At 37.5% G+C, this 26,231-nt stretch overlaps 1 protein-coding gene across 1 annotated transcript; it reads right to left on the bottom strand.

Moving 5' to 3' along the window:
* Positions 1–21,345: 21,345 nt before the first annotated feature.
* Positions 21,346–21,969, bottom strand: LOC131028603 (uncharacterized). The gene has a single exon (XM_057958918.2). The coding sequence runs from the start codon at positions 21,967–21,969 to the stop codon at positions 21,346–21,348; it is 624 nt and encodes a 207-aa protein (XP_057814901.2).
* Positions 21,970–26,231: the final 4,262 nt, after the last annotated feature.

Genomic DNA, 26,231 nt, shown 5'->3' with positions numbered 1-26,231 from the left:
GGTGAATGCGTAAAACTGATAGGGCGAATGCATAAAGCTTATAGGGCAGTTGCATCACAAATAAACAAAAAAAATAAAAAACCCTATCAAAGGTATAACCTTCACCAGAAACCTGGAAAACCCTAGTCAGATCTCTCATCAACCATTCTATATTAATCAAGTCATATCTCATTGTGTATGATAGAACAAGGTTGTTGTATCTGTCAATGGCTTCTTGGTCCTCTAGGTCTTGTATTCTCTTTTCTGCCTTTAGGATTCGCTAGTAATTTCTGGCTTGCCTCCTCCATTCTGTTGTTCTTCGAGCACTTGAAATCTTAAAATTTAGCTTATGTGCCATGAGATATTATATTGAAAGCATCATATAAGGATAAAAATTCATATTTGCATAATTTAATGCAGAATTTAGACAGGACAGAGAATTAAAAATTGGATAAATGAAAAAAACATAATGCCTAAATATGAATAACGAATGCGTAATGATGTCTAGACAAATGCGTGATAGGATTTGCATGAATGCGTGATAGGATTTGCACGAATGTGTGAGGCTATCTATGCAACTGCATGATCCTGTCTGAATGAATGTGTGATGTTTAAATCCGCCTTTGAAATCCGTACAAAACCTACAAAATATCTAAAAATCCATATGATCCTGTCAAAATAAAAAAGAAAAATAGAGAGTTAATTAGCTATTGTTCACGTCAGGTTCAACAAAATGTATATGCTTAAAATCATCATTGCTAAATATGAAATAAGGAAAATCATGAATTCCTTAACTATTCAAGCAACCCAAACATAAACCAATGAAATAGATACAATCAAAGCAATAAGGATGTAAAATATTAATCAAAACTCCTTATCCCATGATCGCATATGGCTTCCATTATTCTTCTCTTCTTCGTGGTATGATGGCTCTCAGATATTGCCCTGGTAACCTACAATTGACACAAAGATTCAAAGTTTGTGATTGTTGAAAAATGAGATTGAATGTTGAATTTATAGGTTTTGGGGGAGGATTGAATGAGAAGTGGAACAGAATGATTAAGAGGTGGAACTCAGGTGAGCTCACATGTTGATTGATAGTTGAACTGCTGATTTGGAGGTGAAACTGAATAGATTGAATAGTTAATTGAGTTAACTGATTGAGAAAAAAGATGATTGAAATATGAAAAAGAATGATTGGAGGAGAATTAAAGAATGATACAATTAATTAATTAATTGAAATAATCAATTAAAATAGATTGAATAGTTAACTGATTGAGAACTTTTTGGAAAAAAACAAAGTGGGAGATAGAAATAGAGATTGGAAAGATAATTGATTTAATTAATTAATTTAGCATGTGCTTGCACTTTGACTTTGATTTTCAATTTGATTTTTGAAATCATGGACATGTATTTGAATTTGGAAGAATATGAATATGAATTTGAATTTGAGTTTGAGTTTGGGGAATTAATGAAATGAAATGAAATTAGAATTTGGGGATTTGGAATTGGAATTTAAAGAATTAATTAGTTAATTAAAAAATTTAAAGAAACTATTTAATTATTTAGAAGCTAAATTTAATTAAATAATAAAGACTATTTAAATTAAAGGAATTAAAATCACAATTAATTAAATAATAAATATTTAGAAAATGGTTAATGATTAATTGATTAGAAATATAAATAGAATAATTAGTAAGATGGTGAGTAAATATGAATTTAGAAGAATAAGATTAATTAGATTAATTAAATAATTAAAAAATAATTTAATCAATTAGAGGAATAATTAATATGTGATTAATGAGACATTTTTTAGGTGTCTACAATGATTATGCTATGTGTAATGGGTCTTCATTTGTGAATGATCAATTAGGGTTTGGGTGATAGTAGTCTCAATTTTGTGTTGTCGAGACTTTTTTGTGTTTTGCAAGATATATGAAACATGGAGTGTGTAAATCTTTATTCGAATTAATTTAAAGAGAGTTGGCCCAACCAGCAATTTAACTACCAAAAAATAATACTTAAGAAATCATAAACATACAATTTATTATTGTAATTTTTGAAAATATTATTAACTATTAATATATTATATTTATTAATTTAAGATTATAAAATTTAAAAACCAATAAAAATTGATAGATAAAAAGTCTAAAAAGAAATTAAAATAAATTATTTTTTAAATTTATAATAAAATTTTTAAAAAATAATATATAGAATTTTACATTTTAAAAAAACTATTAAAAATCAAATCGAAATGAACGCAACTTGTCTTTGTGGAATGAAATTATATAGTATTGATTAAAATAAATTATATTTAAAACTCAAATATAATTAAAAATTATATATCAAACTTTGTCTTTGTGGAATGAAATTATATAGTATTAATTAAAATAAATTATATTTAAAACTCAAAATATAATTAAAAAAATTATATATCAAACTTTATTTTTTTTTAAACTATTAAAAGTCAAATCAAACTAAATGCAACTTGTCTACGTGGAGAATTATATAGTAGTGTGTTCATCGTATCATGTGAGAAGTGGTAGGTACGCTCAATATTTATGCATAATTTTTCGCATGGAAAGTGGTGACGAGGGGTGTTTAAGTGAAAGAAAACATAATTATGGGGAGAAATTTTAGCATCAATTTTATATATTATTAGTTCCTGCCCATGGCAGGAATACTTATGCATTCATCTTGGTATTAAATAGTTATTAGTTATTGTCTTTGACAGCCAATGATTCTTTTAAATTTTTGAAATTAAAATAAATTTTTGCTTTTTCAAAAGTTAACATGCATATTTTTTAACAAAACATATTTGAAAACATGATTTATTTATTATCTAATTGATCTACACTAATTTTAGTAGGCATAAAACTTAATTTTTATCAACAAAAATTTATAAAATTTCCCTATATAATTATTACAGCAAGTTTATAAATGGGGCCCACGCTGGCTCGCCAGCATTTTGGCCGGCGTAGGGGAAGGTGGGGGCACTTTCACTTTACGTGCCTTTTACTTAACTTTATAATAATAAAAACATGTATATTTAAAGTAATACTAAAATGATTCCCTCACAAAGTGGAATATAAATTATATTCTATATATTATTTATTTATTTATATTTGTTTTATATATAAAATATTTAATATAATAACATTTATTAATAAATTATTAGATATATTTCATAATAGAATATCTTAAAATTTAATTTTTTATTAGAATATTTATATATTGTTTATTAGTAATACGTTTATTTTATACATAAAATATTGATTATAGTTATATTTATTATTTAATATAATATTTGTTTTATATATAAATATTTAATACAATAATATTTATTAATAAATTATTAGATATATTTAATAATAGAATATCATAAAATTTAATTTTTTATTAAATATTTATATATTGTTTGTTAGTTATATGTTTATTTCATATATAAAATATAGATTAGAGTTATATTTATTATTTTATATAATATAATATTTAATTAATCTATATAATTATGGCTTTTCTTACCTACTTGTATTGCAAGTGGTATTGAAAACCATATTGATAATCTGAAAGATATTGTTAAAGTGCAAATAAGAAATTGAATGATGAATAAAAGCGGCATGCTAAAAAATATCTACAAAATATATTTTGACTATATAGTTTTGTAAATTTAAAATAAAAAATTTAGTATAAAAATTTGATAAATAAAATTCATTTATTTATTTTTATTTCTAGTAGTATAATTCTATTTATTTATGGTTAAAAAAATAAAATTAAACATGTAATAATTAATTTTTGCTTTAATTACATTTATGGACCTATGATTTTGTTAAAAACAATAAAAATATTTTTTATTAGAGTAAAATTTGAATTTTAAACATGAAATTCAAATTCACCCACAAAATTTGAGTCAAGATTAAAAATATTAATCTAAGAGTTGCAAATTCTTTAATCATGAGATATGTTTTGTTTTTAAAATAAATTGAGAATTAAGATTACTACATGTATCAAACAAATCAAAATATTCAAAAAAAAAAAATTAATAATTAATATTTCTAAAACTAATTACTTATATATTGTAATATAATAATTACTAAAATAAATAAATAAATAAATCCAAAAAGTTTTAAATATATAATTTATTATTAATATATTATATTTATTATATATTCTTGTATATTAATGATTTGATTTTTAAAATATATATATATACCAATTTTTTAATTTTGTCTCAATAAAAACTTAAATTTAATAATTATTTATACTTGAAATTTATTATTTTTATATATAATAAATAAAATAAATCTAAAAAATTCAATTTAAATGTTTTAACGTAAAAGGAATTTATTTTTAATATGAACTATTTGTTTTTGACGGTAAGGGTTGCATGCCCATGTTACGTGCTCATGTTATCAGATTGGGCAAAGCATCTCGATATTTGCAAAATAAACTATGAAGTGAAAATGTGAAAAACATGGGGCCCTCAAGGAACATAGTGAATATTTTTCTTGTTTATACCCCTATCTCTAGTTGAGTCCCTTTCTCTATTTTTTATACCCCTATCTTCGTATCCTTCTATCATAGTGCCACATGTAGCTTTATTTCTCCATCTATATGTAGCTATCTCTTCCTCTTTATTTGTATCCATTACTCTCATTCTTCTAATGGCAGGAACTTGATGCTTTGCGTCCTTGTTTTTTATGTTTCTAGATGTAACAATAATAGATAAAACATGAAGAAAGAGAGAAATTATAAAAAGCTAATATTTTGAGTATTTATATGCATTACATAGGATAAAAGTTATAGATAGTTTGTAGGGAAAGAAATGAAAGTCTAGGCTATGTTATTTATGTAATAATTCCAAGTAGAAGTTGTATGAAAATTGATGTAGAACAAAGATTATTAATATTTACATTGGATATTAAGTTTATGTAAATTTCATGTGATTGTTTTTATTATATTTTGGGAGATAAATTTAAGAAAAAATCAATATAGAGAAGTGTTATAAATTTGATTTGATAATAATTAAGTGTTTATTGTGTATGTGATTGTTTTTTTTGGTTGTTTAACTTAGCTAAGATTTTGTAGTTTTGTTTTTTATTATAAAGCAACTAAAATCGGGGGTTGACTCGAAGGAAACTGAAAAAAGCACTACCAGCACACACACCGTAGCCTAGCGGCAATCAGCCAATCCCAACTTTAGCTTTCAAAAACAAAAACTGCCTACCGCTATTGGATAACCCAAGATCGAAACCAATCTCGTCCAACAAGCACCATAAGCAGCAGTAAACCAACATATTGTCAATATTATAAAAACTATTAAGAGTAGCAATATTACCATGGAACCAAGCATTCCAGCGACAAAAACTATAGCAAAAAAGAAAAGAACCAACCATACAACCTAATTATTAACACCCATGTGCTTAAAGGGAATAAGCTCAGTCCAGTCATCTGCCAGGAATTGGGATAGTTCCTTAGTGGTGTCGCTTTCAATCCCACCCAAATCAGCCTTATCCCGGTGGACCAAGCACAAAGAGGTAGCCGACGAGTGCATCACTTTGATGGTGAATTTCCCAATTTTGTTAATATAGGACTCCACGTGCTCCAATTTTTTCTTAACACCATTTAAATCTTCAGAGATAGCACTGCAACCCGAACAGTGCACTGCCTCTTCCTTCTCCCCACCATCAGCATCAGTATTCTCGCCTTCAGAATGCCTTATGTACCCCTCAGAGGTGTGGGGCAGAGAAGTGTTAGAATGAGGGGAGGTGTTCTTCATAGCCTCCTTAATGGTCTCCGAGTTGGGGATGTGAGTGCCCAAATTGGAGGAATCTGAGCCCTCTATAGCCTCCATTTCCTCCTCCCCCTTTTCACTTTCCGCTTTCTCATAATCATCCTCTTCTTCGTTAGCATAATTCTTTCTCACGACGATTTGCTTCATTCGGGGTTTGTTAGCAAATCTGTGGGATCTTCGTGGGGTGATATCATCCTCCGCATCAGACTCAAAAAGAAGGATTTTGGGCTCCTTTCTGTTTCTTAGAGGTGGATTTCATAGTAGATGGGTTGCTTTTATTTTTTTCCCCAATTTTGAGGGGGCAGAGAGGGCCTTGGTTAGGGGATTGACAAGGTGTCATCAGCTTTTTTGAGGACTTTTTGAGGCCTTTTTTAGAGCCCTCAGGGGGACCCAAAATGGAGGGGACGGGTTGAACTGAGATAGGTTTAGGGGGACAAAGGGCCTTGTGAAAATTGTATAGCTGAAACATCAGCCCCTGGTGGAGGATTATAAAATTACCCTTTTGACTCATACAACTGCAGACATCTTTAATAGTAGATTCAAGAGCATGCAACAGGAAGAAAGCAAAAGAAATGGTGTCATGGTTGCGAAAGTGATTGAGCAACGGGAAATGATAATAGAACACACCATACCTTCCCTCGAGGGTGAAGTATTTCATTATGATTTTGCAAACCTAATCCCATGGGTAGGGTAAACATTCCTTGTTGAAACCCCCATGCATTCTGGCCAGTTCCTCGCCCTTTTTGAAGAAGCGATTCATGTTGTTTTCATCCGCAACCCTACTGGTTTTCTTCCATTTCCTTCCTTTAGTAGAGAGACATGTAGCCTGGGCGATAACTTCCTCACTAATTTCAAACGAAATGTCGTCCATGACCACCCTCCTATCCTTCCAGCTATTGACAAACTGCATGGAGAGGTTTTCATCGAACCCCTTCATGGCTTCCATGAACGGGATGATTCCTCCTTCTTTAGCATACATCCGGACACACGAGTCATTACGAAAATAATCATCAATAATGTCTGGTTCCACCCAAACTAAATCCCCCCCCCCCCATAATAGCTTCCTCCAAAGTGAAGTTGAGATGTAGCGCAAGCCTGAAAAGAGAAATGCAGAGGGAAAAACCAGAGCTGGAGTTAAGAGAGAACAACCAGAAATTAGCCAAAATATTTTGCAAGGTGCAATAATTATTTTTAGTGGTGTTTCCCAAGGCATACGTTCGCTAGCTCCGGGAAGCATGCGAAGGGACACCTCTTGATATCTTCGCCAACTTGCAAAGATCGTCATTATGGAGAGATCTTAGTTTTCAGTTAAGGTAATTGTAGACACCTAAAATTGTCGTGTCTAATTAAATAAATATAAGTCTAATTCTTCTATTAATTGAATAAATCTTTATTTATTTAATTAATTCATTTATCCTCTTCTAGCCTTATTTCTCATTTAAATAAATACATTTATTTATTTAAATTATCCTTTTCCTAAATTAAATGAATATCTTATTTATTTAATTGATCCCACTTCTTCTATTAATTAAATAAATCTTTATTTATTTAATTAATTCATTAACCTTTTCTACCTATGACACATGTCATTCATCTCTTAATTCCTACACTACCTACCCTCTCATTATTTTCTTATTTTCTCTACCTACCCTTTAATCATAGCTGACCATTTATCTTTTACACCTCTCAATCTTATCCCTCCATTTCTTATGGTGTCTTCTATATAAGGAGATGCTTCCTTCATTATCAAACCCTAACTAACTCAATTATGCACTCGACTACATTATGCCTTTTTGCGCTTTCATATGCGATCCTACTTGCAACCACATTTCTGTTCTTTGTTGAGCTCTTGTGCACATAAAATTTGAGAGCAACTATATCAAGCAAGATCAATGGAGATAGGAAGAATGGAGATCCAAACCCTATTGGACATGTGATGGTATAATCTTTGTGATTTCATTTTATTTGCATTATCTTAGGTAATCTTCATATGTTATGGTGGATTTTTGTTGTTGTTAGGCTAGGGTTTTGTGGTTGAATTCAATTAGTCTTTCAATATTATTGTTGTTATCCATTTTCACCGTACACATTTTGGCACGCCCGATGGGACTCTTGTCCCTTTTGCATTTAACATCTTTTGTTGCAGATTTTGTGTTTTGAAGTTGCAGATCTAACATTTCTGACAACATTTTGATATTTTCGCATCTGCGTACTTTCGGATCGCGTTTTTGATTTTCTGTCACGTCTACGACATCTGGAATCGCATCTGCGTCCTTGATAGTATTTTATTTTTCTACAGATTTTGAAAGTCGTGTCTGTGTGCCTTAGTCTCGTCTATGGAGTTTTCAGGCGCGTCTGCGTCCAGGAGCCACGTCTGTGTTCTGGAACCGCGTCTATGTTGGCTTTAGGCGTGTTTGCAAAATTTTATAGCGTTTGTGTTTCTAATAACTACGTCTGTGTGAATTTGTTACATTTTGGGTTTTCTTTGATTCAATTTTATGTCATTCAGATTTCAGATTTGGTTTATTTTGAGCTAACATCTTTAGATCTAGCCAACTAAATTGGTGTAGCTTGTCTTGAAAGAAAAATCGTTTTGTTGAAGGCCCCTATTTTCACAAAGTCTTTTGGATCTAAAATTTACCTAACTTGTGTGCTTGCAGGAAGGGGTGATTATTTCAAACAATCCAAACTACTAATAGATCTTTGTTGTAGGACCTTGGCAAGGGTTTTTGATCTTTCATTGTGTGCCTTATTTTCATAGATTAGCAAACACTTCAATTGGTGCACTAAAATTGAACCATTGTCTTTTGTGTCTTGAGCAATAGGCTCTTTTTGTTTAATCTTTAGAGGGCCTGTCTCCCCGTGTGGTCATTAGGACTACTAATGAGGAGAGAATGACCCAAGTGGTAGCAAAAGAAAAGCCATCTTCTTTGAAACCACTATAAATAACTGTATCCATGGTGAAAACTATGGATAACGTGTGCTGATTAGTTCATACCGACACTATGTCTCCCCATAAACTCGTTTGATCAAATTTATTTGATTATTTGTAGGGCATAACCCCTACCGATTGGGAGCCTTCTGTATTTACAGAGCTGAAAGTGCTGCATGTATGGCCACACGAGCGGATGCCCTTACTAGCACCTTTTTGTTTTAGAAGCCAAAATCCTTCTAGTTATTGGGGCAGGAGGTCGGACCTCTGGTAGAAGCCCACACACATATGGTTCTTAATAGAGATACAAAGTTTGCCACGAGGAGTTTTCGTGGGGACTGATGCTTGGCTGCCCTGAGAAGTGAGTGCCGAGGGTGGAGCCAGTGGGGTCAAGCATCTAAGTATCCACTCTGAATAGAGTAGCCTCGGGGGAAACTCCATGTGGGATCAACAACTATTGTCTTGGCCAACCATAAGAATTGTGCATGACTTATTTTGAACAATCAAACATTCAAGACCAAACACCAAAACATTGTGTCTTTTGTGTCTTCAAGTGTATGCAAAACATTTTTTTACATCAAACAACACACTTTTCTTTGAGTCATTTTTGAGTCTAAACACTTGCAAACATTGAGTCCTCATCAACACTATGTTCTCTTGTCACAAAAAACAGTCAAACATTCAGATTTGGTCACAACAAAACAACTTCATAGATTGGGAAAATTGCACAAAGTTTGTAGAAACGCATCTATGTTTGACAAAACCGCGTCTGTGTCATCTAAACGCGTCTGTGAAGGGTAGAAATGCATCTGTGTCTTTTGAGCAACATTGCAGCATCTCAGAAATGCGTCTATGTTTGACAGAACCACGTCTGTGTCATTTAAATGTGTCTGTGTCTGACAGAATAACATTTGTGTCCTTTAAGGGCGTCTATGAAGTATACAGGCACGTCTATGTTCAGGATTGAAAACTTTCATAATTCAGCAAACAAGAACAGTCAGTTTCAGACTTATTGAGCTTCCTAGGTTATCTCTCTGGGGTTTTCATCTAGCATTCAACCTATCTTTGGGTCTCACAAAGTCCATCATTGCTTTACACCTTACATTACATTCACATTTTTCTAAACTTGAGTCAAAAGGTCACTTGCTTGTCCTCATCTTATTTTGTCAACACACTACATACAACAACATTTTGCTAAGTGGTCCCTCATCAAGGTCTATCACCTTTGGGTCTCATTTGGTCTTACTTAGAGTCAAGTTCAACTTACCTCATCAAGATAAACTATCACCTCTTTAGAAGCCACACCTACTCTACTACATACATACTTGGTCTTACACTTTGGACATTGCAAGTACACCTCAGATTCATTTACATTCCATCCAACTCTTACTCTTTCCATTTTCATCTAGTCTCACACATCTTGGTCAATACGTATATCATGGTTGAAACCTATTCCCAAAAATCTAAGAGAGAAGCTAAAGAGGCTCAAGAGTCCGCAAACATGAGCTCCTATGAATATGACAATGATATCTTTTTCAATTCTGATCATACTACATTACCTGACATGGATGCCTATAGAAACATTCCAAATGTTGAGAACATGGACACTATAAACAACAATGATATACACAATGACAATATGGACAACTTTTCCATACATTCAGTAGAAGTGGAAGACTCCATTATGGATCCCCATTTCAATCGATTGGTTGAGGAAATAATGAGAGAAAGACAATACTTTCTACAAGTGATGGCACAAAGTGGAGCCAAGATACCTCATGATTTTGACATGTCTCAAATAATGGAAAATTGACCTTTACAACAACCTCACCTCAACATGGATCAAAGGAGCCATAATAGTGGAGGCAATAGAGGACCACATATGGTGCCTGAATCACCATCATCTTTGTTTCAAAAACCAGAGGTCCCATACACACATGGTCAAGCATACGATACTCACCTTCGCAGACCATTATGGAAGTCTTATGCAGAAAAATATGCTCAATCACATACCAATGCTAAGGATCAACCACCAAAGCAATTGGATATTCAAAGGCATGCTCAAAATTTGGACACAAGGAGACCCCATGTCAAATTTGGGGGAAACACACTAGAACAAACTCATGACATTCCTATAGAGTATGGTATACATGGACAAAATAGATATGTCGTTCCTCAACATGACTCTATACCAAGTGGTTCATATACGCAGCATCATTATAGACCTCCTCCATATGAACATGTGTATGATCAATACCATCCATATATGCAACATGCTCCTCCTCCAATTGGTGCCTCAAGCATGGGGTATGGTCCAAGAAGTTGGTCTCCACCTAAGAACAATTTGGAACAACAAATCAAGGATTTACAGAAGAAAATGGAGGACATAAATACACTGAAGCCAACTTACACAATGAGAGACATACGTCCCTATCCATTTGACAAAAGCATTCCAATGCCTCCTTTTCCTACATACTTTGTGACACCTAAGTTTGATAAGTATAAAGGAAAAGGGGATCCTAAGGCACACATAAGATAGTTTTTCACAGCTTGCATTGGGGTAGCAGGGAAAGAGACATATTTGATAAGATTATTCCCACAAAGCTTAGGTGATCAAGCTATGGAATGGTTCTCTCAACTTCCACCTGGAATTAAGTCATGGGGTGACTTAGCAGAGGTATTTATCCAGCATTTCTCCTACAACATAGAGATAGACATATCAGTCACTACTTTGTGCAACACCAAGCAAAAAGATGAAGAGTCTTTTTCATCATTTTTACAAAGATGGAGGAATCTAGCCAGCAGATGCTCTTGTGAAATTCCACAAAAACAAATGGTAGAAATGTTCACCCAAAATGTTAACAAAGGCATTGGCTATGATCTAAGGAAATCTTGTTTGTCCACCTTCAAGGATGTCATTGAAAAAGGTTTAGTGACAGAAAAGGTCCTAATTGAGCAAGGAGTCATCAAAATATTCAAAGAAAACAAAGAGGACTTTAAAGGAAAAGACAAGCCAAGATTTTGGAATAAAAACAAGAACACAGTCAGTGATGGTGTTGTTGATGCCAATACGATACGACCAAAAATCATTTTTTCTGGATCAAGCTCTACAAACAATCAAGTGAATACTCAAACAACTTCAAAGTCATGAAGGAAGTACACTTCATTGGGAGAACCACTTGAGTCAGTTTTCAAGAAACTAGTGGCAAACAAAGTAATCACTATTCTAGATTTTCCTCCATATGAGCCAAAGGTTAAACCAAATTGGTGGAATGATGATGAGTATTGTGAATTTTATAAGAGCAAGGGTCATAAAATAGGAAATTGTCATCGATTGAAGAACATCATACAAGATCTCATTGATAGAGGTGACATTTAGATTGAAGGGCACTCATCCAACCAAGAACATGAAATGTTTAAGGAACCATTCCCAAAACATGACAAGGGAAAGTCTAAAGCCTCAGATGACCAAACCAACTATACCAGAGCATCTTATAACTATGATTCAACTATCAATCACATCTCGATGGACAATTATGTCTCTAACATTATCATCAAGGACAAGACGCCTAAGAATTCTACCCAAAGACCCAAGATTGTCCTAAAAGGAATTGGATCTTCTTCCAAACCTACCTTTGAATGTAATGTTACAACTCATTGAGGTAAATTCACTATGCAAGGTGCTCCAACCAAAAACACAGCTTCCTAATCGACCAAGCCTGAGTATGACCTTGTAGAATAGTTAGGGAAGACACCCACACTCATCTCCATCCTTGAGCTCTTAGGCATATCCCCCACACATAAAGCCATTCTTGATAAAACCTTGAGAGACACTATTGTTCCTACTAATTTGAACGTGGACCAGTTTCAAGCCATGGTGGGATACCTTTCCATTCCACACTCCCTTACATTCACAGAAGCTGACGATGCCTCTATAAGTCAGCCACATAACACACTTTTACACATTGAAGCCTTCATACACAAACATCGAATAAAATGAGTCCTAATAGATGGAGGAGAAGGTCTAAACATTTGTACATTGAGCACTATTAAACAATTGGGATATTCTGATAAAGCTGTGAATTCTACAAACAAAATTATCATCAAGGCATATGATGATGAGGAACGTTCATCCAAGGGCACAATCACCTTACCTCTCAGAGTTGGGCCAGTTACGAAGGATGTGGTTTGTCAAGTCTTAGACCTAGATCTCACATACAATATATTACTAGGACATCCTTGGATTCATGAAATGAGGGCAGTCCCATCTATATACCACCAATGCATTAAGTTTCCTCACAATGGAGTTGAGATAATAGTTAATGGTGATCCTAATCCATTCATATACTGTAATAACTTGAGACTGAAAACTGAAATGATCATCCCAGTCAATCGAGAAGCTATTCCTTCATTAGCATATGTGGATCTAGAATCCTTGAAAGCTTTTACATCAAAGCAAACAGATCTCAAAGAAAAATTCAAGATTAAAGACCTAGGATGTGGTGAGTATATCTTTCATGTTGATCAACTCCCACTATCTCCTAAGGTATTCAATCGATGGGAACAATCTACAAACAATTTTCAATGCCAAGGAATTGGGTGTGAACCACCTAGTGTTGTGGCTACTAAGTCTGAATGCAAATCTCCTCTAGTGGTGCAAGCACCTCTTGATATCAATAGTCCTAAGAGTGGTTCCAGCGAAGAATCTATTGAGTGTATCACCAGCCCTCTTGAGAACTCACATAGCTTTACCATTTCATCCACTCATTCCACTTCCACTCTGCTCCTAGACTTGGATCAACAAGAATTAGAAAAGCCCTTACTAATTGGGGATAAAAAATCAAGCTTTGAAAAGAAAAATCTTAAAGTCAAAAATAAAGAGAAGTCCTTTAGTCCAAATCAAAATCAAAAGCTATTGGACTCTGCAAAAATCAAAGTCAAGGATAAAAATCCTATGAAAGAAAAGGAACAAGAGTTGATCTCCCCTAATATAAAAATAACTGGGGGCAAAAGTTCAAAAATTTCTAAAATTTTAAGTCAAAAAGCATACTTGTTGATCCTAAGTCTCCATCATGCTATCCTACTTTCACTTCTTTTCACAATCATAAGCCTTCATCACTCATCCACTTGTTTTGCACATCCATTCCCACGATACATCATGGACCTTTAATGGAGCTTCCTTGAAGGACTTTGTTATCAAGGATGCCCAAACTTCTTTAGGTGACACACATACGGGCCTCTGTAGTCCACACACTAGTAATTCTATCTCAATTACTTTATCAAGGAAGATAGTCACTCGAGCTACACATCATTCAGTCAAAGAACAATGCAGCTACAATAATAAATTCAAGCCTCGCACATTTGAGGTAGGTGATTTGGTTCTCAGAGAAAATCCTAAAAATCAGCAAGACAGAGAGAAGAAGGGCAAGTTCGAACCAAACTGGCTTGGTCCTTACATCATCACAACAACATATGGATCTGGTGCATATCAACTCTCAACTACATAGGGTGAACCTTTGGAGGATCCTATCAACAACATGCACCTTCGTAGGTTTTACACATAGCTCTTCAGAGTATCCCAATTCAAAAAAAAAGCAAAAACATAAAAAAATTCAAAAAAAATAAAAAATAGAAAAACAATTTGTCCAACGATGAAAACCACTTCGGTGGCACCTTGGGCAAGTACCATGGTGAAAACTGGGTCACCAGTGCCATGCATAGAGACATTGCTCCTCCCTCCTTTAGGATTCACCTTCATCCTTTCACTTTGCACACACTCACAACCTATCCATCCATATTAAACATACCCATTTCCATCATGGCTTGTCATTGATCTACCTAAGATTGGGTAACCATTCATAATAAACATTCCTTTTCACCCCTTTCCATCCACATAAAATCAGCTCCTATCTGTGGCTAAGGAAAATCCTACGTCTAGTGATGGGTGTGGAACTGAGAGCGTCACACATTTTGAGGAGTATAGTTTCTTCCAGTTTTCTTCAGTCTATCCACGCACAATCCACAATAAAGTTCCATCTTCTTCGCAATAAAGTATCAGTTTCATGGATTCAGTTAGTTTCAGATGAGACACAACAACAACAATGCGCTTCAACAAATCAAATCTTTCAATAGACTCAGGCAACATTATGGTTCAGTGTGATCTATCCTTTTTGTGAAAGTAAACATTGTGACCACAATCAAATAAGACTTATGCAAGTGACAAGAGACACTAAACTTGAGGACTACAGTGAATGTTGGTGTCGATTCTTGGTTTTCTTTTGATTTTATCTTTCTGGTGACATGTCTTTTAGTTTTTCCAGGATGTCTCTGACTAGAGATTCTATCTCCAAGATGTCTTTGACTAGAAAGGCGAGGATGGGGTATCATCACCTATTTTCTTTTGTTGTCTGTGGATTGTCTCCTAGTAATGCTATGACTTGTCCAAGGATATGAGGACACTAAGAGTCTAGTGTGAACTAGGGCATTCCTTGTTTGTGATTGTCTTATCTCCATGCAAACAAGTACAATGACTTTCTGGGTTGAACATATGCCTCGATTGTCATAACCTATTTGCCATAATAAAGCTCAATGATGATAACGCACAAGAAGCTCTCTCACTTCCATATCTTCTATCTTCCATTCCCCTTTCTTGATTGACTTCCATCGTCCTTCTTGAGTCCGTGTAGCCTGCTATCACATGACTGAGTATAATGACACACCAAAAAATATCTGCATTTCATGTAGTTGCACCTGCATTACCACATATTAAGTATTTCATACATACATATAGATATCACAATTGCATCACATCATGTACACAACACATATTAGCACATTTTACATTTTCATCATGTAAATAATCATTTGCATTATCATATTCATTGGCATTTCATACATTTACATTCACATATGCATAACATATTAAAAACATAAAAGAAAAAAAATATTGCATTTAATCATGTACATATTTGCATCCATATCATAACCATCACATAGAAACATACATCATGAAACATCTCATCACATAGAAACATACATCATTGGAACATAAGCATCACATAGGTACACATGCATATAGCTGCCACAAAGATGAATCATCTCATATATATATAATCAAAAGTGTCATGATACAATGATGTCAAAATCATATGGCTACAACCACCCGAAGGTGTCTACATAATAATACAAAATGGTACAAAACTGATACATAGGGAGCCCTCTATGGCTATGATGAACTCCCTCCCTTAGAGCCGCCTGGCCTTGATGGAGTCTGAGCCCTAGAAGGACCTGCCCCAAGATCATCTCTCTTACTCTGTCTATCTGGTGGTGGTGGCGAACCCATAACCCAACCGCTGGATAGCTGTCTCCTTTGACTCCCTCCAGTAGTCGTCGTTGTCTACGATGGTCTGTGGAAGCTCCTTGCCCGTAGCTCTAGTGGCATTGCCCCATAGTATAGGTCTCGCCAATAACCTATCTCCTCCCCTACCCACAGAACATAGGTGTATCCAACCCATGTGTCCTCTGTCACCTACCTCACAGCCCTCAGTGTTGTCTCAACCTCAGTATAGCATTGGATAGCTCGATCTCACTCCCGCTCAGTATCCCTTAGCTGTCTCCTAAGCCTAGTTGTCTCCCTCTCTAAATCCTGGATCTCATCTACCTATCCCTGGCAGATCTCCCTCTGCTCAAATAGCTCATCCTCCTCCTCCTCAGCCTCCTATGCCTGTGGTTCCCCCTATACTGGTGGTTGTTCCTGTGCCTGTAATTGTACCTGTACTTGTACCTACCTCTGTCCTTGTCCCTGCACCTGTCTAGGACCCTGTGCTGCTGGCACTTGTAGTGGCAATCCACCATGACCCCTCACCACCCGATCCTACCTCTCCTCTCCACCCTCTCTTCGTAGAGCCACCCTCCTCTCTCCAACTACACCCTGCCTCCTCCGTCGGCCTCTCCCCCCACCATCTCCATCATCATCCTCATCTCCCCCAACATCTCCATCTATCTACTCCCCTGGGTCTGTCAGTCATGGAAATGGATGCTCAGCCGAATATGCAGTGTACTCTGCATCCATACCTACACCTCAATCTCAGGCCACATATCCCATGGCATGGGCACCATCTCTACCAGTTGCATCACTATTTGATCATATGATAATAACGGCCCGAAGTGTGCCTGATCCCTGACTATCTGAGCATACATCCCAAAACCCCATGGCATCCACTGAATCCTACCAAATTGCATGTATACCCTGTCAACTAACTACCTCTCCAGTACATAGGGCATCCACTCAATCAGATATCTGCTCCTGAAGGTATAGGGTAGATCCACTACATCATCCTCCCACTGCTCGCACTCGCAGTATGACCTCCATATCATAGTGTTAATCTCATCAATCACTCAACGCCAGTTCTCCAACCTGCCAATCCATGACTGTGAGGTAATCATATCATATAGATGAACAAAACTATGTCCATGACCCTGACCTCTGAAATGTATCGATCATGCGACTGGCAAATGCTCATATGCCCAAACCTGCAACAATGTAACTCTGCAGCCCAATCCTACGGATCCATGATAAACAAACTGATGAAGCTCATAGTACAAGTGTGTCGGCATGCATGGTCCCTAGGCATATCTGGTATGCTGTGTAACCAGTGTCTCCAAGGTGCTCCCCCAGCCCACAGCCAACCACTGTGTCACCCTATCTAGACACAGGAACCCACTGATCACTCCTCCTAGCACTGCTGGTAGTGCCAGTCCTATCATTGTCATTGTGTCCCATGCCACATGTCCAACCCTCATCTCCAGTCTCGGATCCTGGAACACTCGTCTCAATGCCTCCCTAGCTCCATCTTGATCGTAGGGTATCAGCTCCCCATCGATCGGTATCCGCAGTATCCTGTACACATCCTCTAAGGTGACTATCATCTCACCCATCAAAAAATGAAATGTGCACGTCTCAGAGTGCCATCTCTCAGCCAGCACAGTTAGCAAACCCATGTTCTCCCAAAACTCAGGCACATATAGAATGTATCTCAGACCCATAACCTCAATGGCAACCCTGTCCTTGAATGTCAGCTCTGGTCGTAACCTCTGAGTCAATGGGAATCTCTCCTGTGACTCCAGCATAGGCAAGTACTTCTGTAGTCAAGCAAAGCAATCATGTCAGTCAAAGTGACACTCACTGTTCATCACAAAGTGTTGCTATCTATCCTAGTGACACTCACTATTCATCACAAAGTGTTGCTTCTATCCTAGTGGTACTCCCTGTTCATCATAAAGTACTACGTGTTTGACACTCCCTGTTCATCACAAAGTGTTGTTCACATTTGCACTCACTGTTCATCACAAAGTGCTGCTCATATTTTAGTACTCCCTATTCATCAAAAATTACTATATCTTGGTTCTCACTATTCATCACAAAGTGCCTCGATCTATCCTATCCTAGGGCTATACTTGAGTGTATCCTCTTGAGTAGTTTCCTAATTGGCAATGTATGTTCTATCACAAAATTGTCAATCCTATCCCTATTTGCTATCCTAGTCTTCCCTAGAGGACCTACTTGAGTGTATCTTCTCAGTAGCTTATCCAATCGACAGCGTATGTCAATCACAGAACTGCCGATTTGACCTTGAAGACATAAACGCGCCTTCATGACATAAATGCGCTTACAGGCTACACAAACGTGCTTGCTCTGTACAGATGCGCTTGAAATACATAGACGTGCCTCTGTTTTGCACATATGCTTTTCCCAGCATAGACGTGCCTGGCACCAACGAAGACGTGCCTACACATTTTTGACATTTTTTGACATTATCCTAAAGTGCATTTATTGCACTACCTAGCATGCATTAATGACAACAATTAATGTGACAAAGTACAAGGAGGTTTTGTGGTACTTACCAGCTCTCCTGCATCTATTGGCCTCTGATATCGGTGAACACGATCGAATCTATGCACCAATGTCATTGCTGCTGATTGTTGCTGCTCAATTCTCTCTCCGCATTCTTATTTCTTAGATGTGTGGATGACAATGAGGATGTGTTCTCTCATGGTCTATCTTATAGACTACCCTAGCCCTAGCCCTAGCCCTCACCCGAGTTAGTCTTCATTATCCCGTGACTCTGTCACTCTATCCTATTCGGTCAGCCCATTCTAGCCTTCCTTTCTTATCGAGAGATTGTCTATGATCTTTTCAGACATTTTCATCCAATCTCTCGAGGGGGCATATCATTCCCATCTTGGGGCAACTTTGTATCAGTTCATCTTATCTTCTTTGAAACAACGCGACAAGCTGCATTGTCTCAAAGAGGGGCAAAATGTATACACCTAAAATTGCCATGTCTGATGAAATAAATATCTTTATTTATTTAATTATCTAAGCCTAATTCTTCTATTAATTGAATAAATCTTTATTTATTTAATTAATTCATTTATCCTCTTCTAGCCTTATTTCTCATTTAAATAAATACATTTATTTATTTAAATTATCCTTTTCCTAAATTAAATAAATATCTTATTTATTTAATTGATCTCACTACTTCTATTAATTAAATAAATCTTTATTTATTTAATTAATTCATTAACCTTTTCTACCTATGACACATGTCATTCATCTCTTAATTCCTACACTACCTACCCTCTCATTATTTTCTTATTTTCTCTACCTACCCTTTAATCATAGCCGACCATTTATCTTTTACACCTCTCAATCTTATCCCTCCATTTCTTATGGTGTCTTCTATATAAGGAGATGCTTCCTTCATTATCAAACCCTAACTAACTCAATTACGCACTCAGCTACACTATGCCTGTAAATCGGAAAATCGAACCCTAGGTGTTCCCCCACTCCAAGGAAAGAGAAAGGAGGTCACTAGGATTGACGGTTTTCACTTAGGAGACACTTTACATTCAAAAGAGGGGTTGAAACTCACAAGATCCAATCCCACACAATGCAAGATTGAATTCTAAATGAGTTTCAAGGGTTGAGACAGCAAGGATACCCTCTTTTGTAAAGAATGTAGATAGAAGGATTGAACTAGGAGTGTATGTAAAAGTAAGAAAGATTCCCTTGTAGATGGAGATAGGGACACGGTATGAAGCTACGGACCTGAAATTAGTAGTAAAATGTCGAGATGATGTCGTCCTGCGAGTTTGAGCGAAAGTTGACGGGACGACGGTGCCCGGAGTGCACACGGTCCTCCGAAAAATCCGCGAAACGAAGGGGGATCTATTCGTCTCTGCACAAGGATTCTAGATCTTCAATTACAGCCGCGTATCTACAACCTACACATAGAAAAGAGAGGATGATTGGGGGGTTAGGGATTAGGGGTTTGCCTTCAGGTCAAACCCCGGTTTTGGAACTAACCAAGAAATGAGAATGCTGTAAATGTAAGTGTTTGTAATGTAATCAAGTATTGATACCTTGTTGTAAGAATGTTTGTATTCTTACATGCGAAGGTGTAATGATGTTGTATGTTGTATGTTGTAGGTGGTCTCCTCTTCAATGGTTGAATCCTTGTCTTGAATGCAACACCTATCCTTGAATGGAGACTTAGAATGCTCAATTGCTTGAAGGAATGCTTGAATGCTTGAATGTTTGAATGTTTGAATGTTTGCCTATCGCTTCCGCCTCTTGCACACATATCTTTTTTGCCCTCTTTTTTTTTCTCTCCTTTTCTCGGAGGGGAAATGTAGTTTATATACTTGTCAATTAGGGTTAGGAGATTGATTTTTCCGACCTTAGGCCGACCTAGGAGCATTATTTTCCAAATTGCAAACTTGAAGACCCGATGCCCAACAAGAGACCGGGCCCAAAATAGGGCCAGGGACCAGGGCGCTGGGCGCCATGGTCCTGAGGGACCAGGGTGCTAGGTGCCATGGTCCTGAAGGACCAGGGTGCTGGGCGCCATGGTCCCACCTCTCGGGACAGCAGGGTGCAAGGAGGATCAGGCCAAGGTGCAGAAAGATGCAGTTTTTGATGTCGTAAACTGGTTTCGGGGTCTCCATTCAAGTTCAACGTTGGGCCGCCATCATGAAGACCCAAATGCAGTTGAAATTGCAAGTGTCACAATTTTACGATGCTACAATGCCTTTTTGCACTTTCATATGCAGTCCTACTTGCAACCACATTTCCGTTCTTTGTTGAGCTCTTGTGCACATAAAATTTGAGAGCAACTATATCAAGCAAGATCAATGGAGATAGGAAGAATGGAGATTCAAACCCTATTGGACATGTGATGGTATAATCTTTGTGATTTCATTTGATTTGCATTGTCTTAGGTAATCTTCATATGTTATGGTGGATCTTTGTTGTTGTTAGGCTAGGGTTTTGTGGTTGAATTCATTTAGTCTTTCAATATTATTGTTGTTATCCATTTTCATCATACACAGTAATAATTAGAGTCCTTTTTGTGATTAATGATCAAAAGTTGGCACTTCAACCCATCAATGACACAAAAATAGGTGTCTAGCCACATCAGCATCGGGAAAAGGTGGGGACCACTTGAAGCCAGCATGGCATAGCCCGCCCAAATTGAATTTAAATTTCCCACCAATAGCATAACATAGCAACCAGCCCAAAGCAACCTGTACTTCATTGATGGATAGAGGCTATTTGTTCATTCCTAATAAGGTTGATCTACTTGTCCGTAAGAGAATCTAGGTGTCTCCAACACCTCATACCCTTTATCTCCAGCCTTGTCGCAGCCAGAGAGTCCACCAATGCATTTCCCTCTCTATAGATATGCTGAATTTGAAATTCCTCCAGCCAGACTATCATGGACCAGATGTCCTTGATGACGTTGTTGAATATCCAACTCATCCCTGAAATTCCTTTAGTGGCCTCAATAATTAGCTTAGAGTCCCCTTCAATGATCAGTCTTTTAATATTGATGCCAAGAGTCAGCTTAAGCCCCCAAAAGAGAGCAAGGGCTTTGGCCATGTTGCTCGAGACAGAGTCAAAATTTCCCGCATAGGGCAAAACCAGGTTGCCCAAGCTGTCCCTGATAATTCCACCCCCTGTCGCAGAACCATTGCGAGCAACACCATCAAAATTAAGCTTGAGCCAAGGGGGGAGAGGTGTTGACCATCTAGTATTAAGCCTCTCCATCTTTTTTGAATTGTCATATTGAAGGAAGCTATCTGGCAGATTCCATGTTTTAATCCAACTCCAATCCAAAACCATAGGGGCAGATTGCAAAGTTTTCCACTTGCTGATGAGGGAATTTTCCCTGAGGTACTTCTTAGCTATGTCAATCACCATGTCAACCGAGTTGTTGTCACGAAAGATCCTATTATTCCTTTCCTTCCAAATATGCCAACAGAGGTGGGGAGGAATGAGTCTCCAAAAAAGTCTGATTGGCGGGTGAGCAAAGGGGCATTTCCAGTTGCTGATAAACTGCTACAAGTCTTCCAAGAATGTCCAAGCCAGAATAATTTTTTGTAGAACTTTGTACCAAACCCTAGAAGAAAAGGGACAATGAATAAAGAGGTGATTTATTCTTTCCTCGGCACAATTACACATAACACACTTGTTGGCAAGCAAAAATCCCCTCCTCTTCAGATTATCAATAGTAAGGATCATCCTGTGAAGGGTGGTCCACCAAAAGAAGTTAATTTTAGGGATGAACTAAGTGTTCCAAACTTCTTTCCAGCTGTAGCAATCATTGAAGGGGGCAAACAAGAGATTGTAGGAAGATTTAACACTGAAAGTCCCTGAGGGGTTCGCGAACCAAACAAGTTTATCAGTGTGAGTGAAATAGGGGATCCTAATCCCCTTAAGAAGGGATTGCAGTGCTTCAGCCAAATGGATCCATTGGGGGGTATTTCTCAGACTATCAATGAGCCTTAACCAACAGCGGGAGGGAGAGATGTAGTTTATCACAAGGGAGCCAAACAAATCCTTCAGAGTGACCATGAGGCAACTGAACTAGGAGGAGGCAAGGGGTTTTTCACCAATCTAGTTGTCCTCCTAGAATCTGATTTTCTCACCATTACCAACTTGCCACTTTAGACCCTATTTGAGAAGTTTCCTATTCTTAACAAAGTTGTTCCATATTTTAGACTCGGGAGGGATTTCATTGGAAGAGAGGAGGGAGGGGAAGGGGGTGTGATTGAAGTACTTGGCCCTCATAATCATGCTCCATTCATTTTTTCCCTTCATAAGGATCCATCTGATTTTAGTCAACAAGGCCTTATTCAGATCAGAGATTTTTCTAATCCCAAGGCCTCCCATGACCTTCGGTTTGCACACCTTCTCCTAGTTGACTAAGCTGATTTTGGCCTTCTCCTCCAATCCTGTCCACATTAAGCTTCTTTGGATTCTCTCAAGTTTCTCAGCCATAGTATTGGAAATATTGAAGAGAGAGAGAAAGTAGATAGGAACACCTTGAAGAGAGGGTGACAGGAGCTGGAGTTTACCCGCACTACTCAGAGTTTTACCAATCCAGCCAGCAAGTTTATTTTTTATTCTTTCTAAGATTGATTCCCAAAAGTGGTAGGTGACCTCCTTGATAGTGAGGGGGAGACCCAAGTAGGAATCAGGGAGATCAGCAACACTACACCCTAGGATTTGCATAAGTTTACCCTGGAGGTTTTTGTCTGTGTTAAAAAAGTAAATCTTGCTCTTGCAATAGTTAATCAGTTGACCAGAGGCAAGGGCATACTCTTCCAATAGATGTTTCCATTCTTTAGCCTCTATCATAGATGATTAGCCAAAAAGGAAGGTGTCATCCATAAATTTTTGCATAACCAGCAGCTTTCACCCCCGAGATTCTACTGGTCCTGGTCAGATTGGAGAAATTCCTACTCAAGACTTCATCTACCATAATGAACAAATAAGGTGAGAGAGGGTCCCCCTGCCTTAGCCCCTTCCCAGCCTTAAAGAGGCCCTAGGGGGTGCCATTGACTATCATCGAATAGTGAACACTTTCCATCGCCACCCTGATAATATTGATAAATCTTTCCTGGAATCTCATCTTAGAAAGGACCGTGTACAGGAATTTCTAGTTAACTTTATCATAAGCCTTAGAGATGTCAAGTTTGAGAGCCATACCTTGGTTGCGGCTTTTCTCCATGGAGTGGATGACCTCATGGGTAGTAATAACAACATCAAGAATCTGCTTGCCTGAAACAAAGCCTCTTTGAGAGGGAGTGATGCATTTATCAAGGAGGGGTTTGATTCTGTTGACAACAACTTTAGAGAAAATTTTATAGACTGAGTTACATAGGTTGATGGGCTGATAGTCAGTCATGAGTTTCGGGTCAGGAACTTTGGGCACCAAAACAATGAAAGTGTTATTCAATTTCTTCAAGAGGTTACTAGTGCGAATGAAGTCCCTGGTAGCTTTAGTTAGATCATACATCACAGTTTCCCAGAAAACCTAGAAAAAAGCACGAGGGAAGTCGTCAAGACTAGGGGCCTTAAAGGCAGGCATAGCAAAAACCACTTCTTTAACTTCTTCTTCAGACACATGGCTTATTAGTAGCTCATTATTAGCCTCATCCAGGACTTGAGGGATGAGACTGAGGAGTTTATCGCTGATCTCAGTAGGCTCACTGGCCCTATCATTTGTGTAGGCATTAGAAAAGTGATGGGAAGCCCATTGACCAATTTCATTATTCCCCACCACTTCCTCATTTCTGTTATTGAGAATGGATTAGATAGTGTTCCTCCTTTTATGCTTTGAGGTTGATCTATGAAAGAAGGAGGTGTTCCTGTCCCCCTCAGTTAACCATTGGATCTTGGATCTTTGCTTCCAGTAAATTTCTTCTAGGTTCATGATTTCTTTCCATTTGTGTCTCCATCCCTCCTCCTCTTTATGTTTGTCCATAGAGGAGGTCCAAATTTGTTTCAACCTCCTTTTTTCTCTTGAAGATATCCCCAAAGGAAGAAAGACTTTAGGCTTTGACCTCCTTTTTGATAATTTCCAACTTTTTAGAAATTCTGAACATAGTCGTACCTTGAACAAGGGAGTTCCACCAGTTTTGTATGCATTGTTTGAAGTTCGGATGGGAGTGCCATGATCTCATACCTAAAGGGTGAGGGGCCGGAGGTCATCTTGTCAACCCAAGAGAGGAGGTTCAGGGAGTGGTCAGAGATAGTGTGCAGGAGAGACAAGAGTGAGGAATTGATTCCAATGTTCCACTTAGTAGAGATCATAAACCTATCTAGCCTAACCTGAATCAGATTGGAGCCTTTTCTATTGTTAGACTAGGTGAAAGGGTTCCCTTGAAGGTCAAAATCAAGTAACTCATTGTTTCTGATGAAGTCATCAAAGTCAAGCATGCTCTCATTGTAGTCAGTTAGACCTCCTATCTTCTCAGAAGGTTAAAGGCGGGTGTTGAAATCCCTATCTAACATAAACAAATCCTCCTTATTGTTAGTCAGGAAGGTAGTGATTTCCTCCCAGATCAGAACCTGGGCATGTCTAGTATTAGGAGCATAAATGTTAAATAAGAACCAAGAGAAGTTATTCATAGTGAACCTGGTGGAAAGAAATTTGTGAGAATAACCAACCGCAAGCCCATCCAACTTGCTCTTATTCCAAAGAGTAGAAATTCCTCCTAAAGCACCTTCTACCTCTCCATAATGAAAGGAAGCACTGGGCCATAAATTGTCAACAAGCGTAGCAAAATTTTGGTATGTCATTTTCACCTCCTGGATTAGGATAATATCAACTCTATTGGTGAGTATGCATTGCTTAAGAGGATATTGCTTTTGGGGGTTGTTTAAACCCCTTAAGTTCCATGAGAGGAAATTCATTTCTTGCCCTTCTGAGTTGTCTCTAGGGTTAATTGCCTTCCACTAGCCATTGCCTTAGTTCTGAGGGTCCTCTCAGAGGGTTTGTCTCGTTTAGGGTCATTTCCCACATCCACCTTCTTATTTCCTCTAGTTTTTCTTTTCGGTTCTTGCCATTTCCCCTTCTCCTTATCCGTCGGCGATGACGAGGTAGAGAAACTACCATTAGAGAGAGTAGTGATATCCCTAGTAGATCTGGTAGCAAATGAAGAGGAGGTCAGGTCTAGACCCTGTGGTAGCCAAGGCCCCAACGCTAGTGATCTAGATATTCCTCCCACCACTTTCCACTGAGTTGGGTATCAGATGCACTATTGTTGGCAGAGTGGATACATTGTGCCCTTTCTTCTCCTTGATACTCACCTCCACTTTGAGACCTTCTTATTCTATCTTCACTTGGGGGATCTCTCCTTGTTCTATCTTTGAGCCCAAGCATCTCCTTGAGGGGGTAGGAGCCTTCTTGGAGTCAGGGGTAACTATCGTGTTAAGAATACTAGCCAAGAAGGGGTATCCCTCCTCAGTGGTATCTTGAGGACCCGCCTTTTCTATCAGGTCCTCGATTTGACCCACAGTGTTGTCAGAAGTTGGGGGGTTACCATTCTCAGTTGTCTCCCCAATAACAATACCTGGGGACGACAGCTTCTCCTTCAGCTTTTCCTCTAGAGGTTGTGGGGTCGGACAATCCGCAATAACATGACCATGTTTACCACATCTTTGACAATACAGGG

This window comes from Cryptomeria japonica, chromosome 8 (genome assembly GCF_030272615.1).
Source record: "Cryptomeria japonica chromosome 8, Sugi_1.0, whole genome shotgun sequence".
Taxonomy (NCBI): Eukaryota; Viridiplantae; Streptophyta; class Pinopsida; order Cupressales; family Cupressaceae; genus Cryptomeria; species Cryptomeria japonica.
Note: the sequence above shows the minus strand (reverse complement) of the source record. Positions and strands in the feature narration are given on the sequence as shown.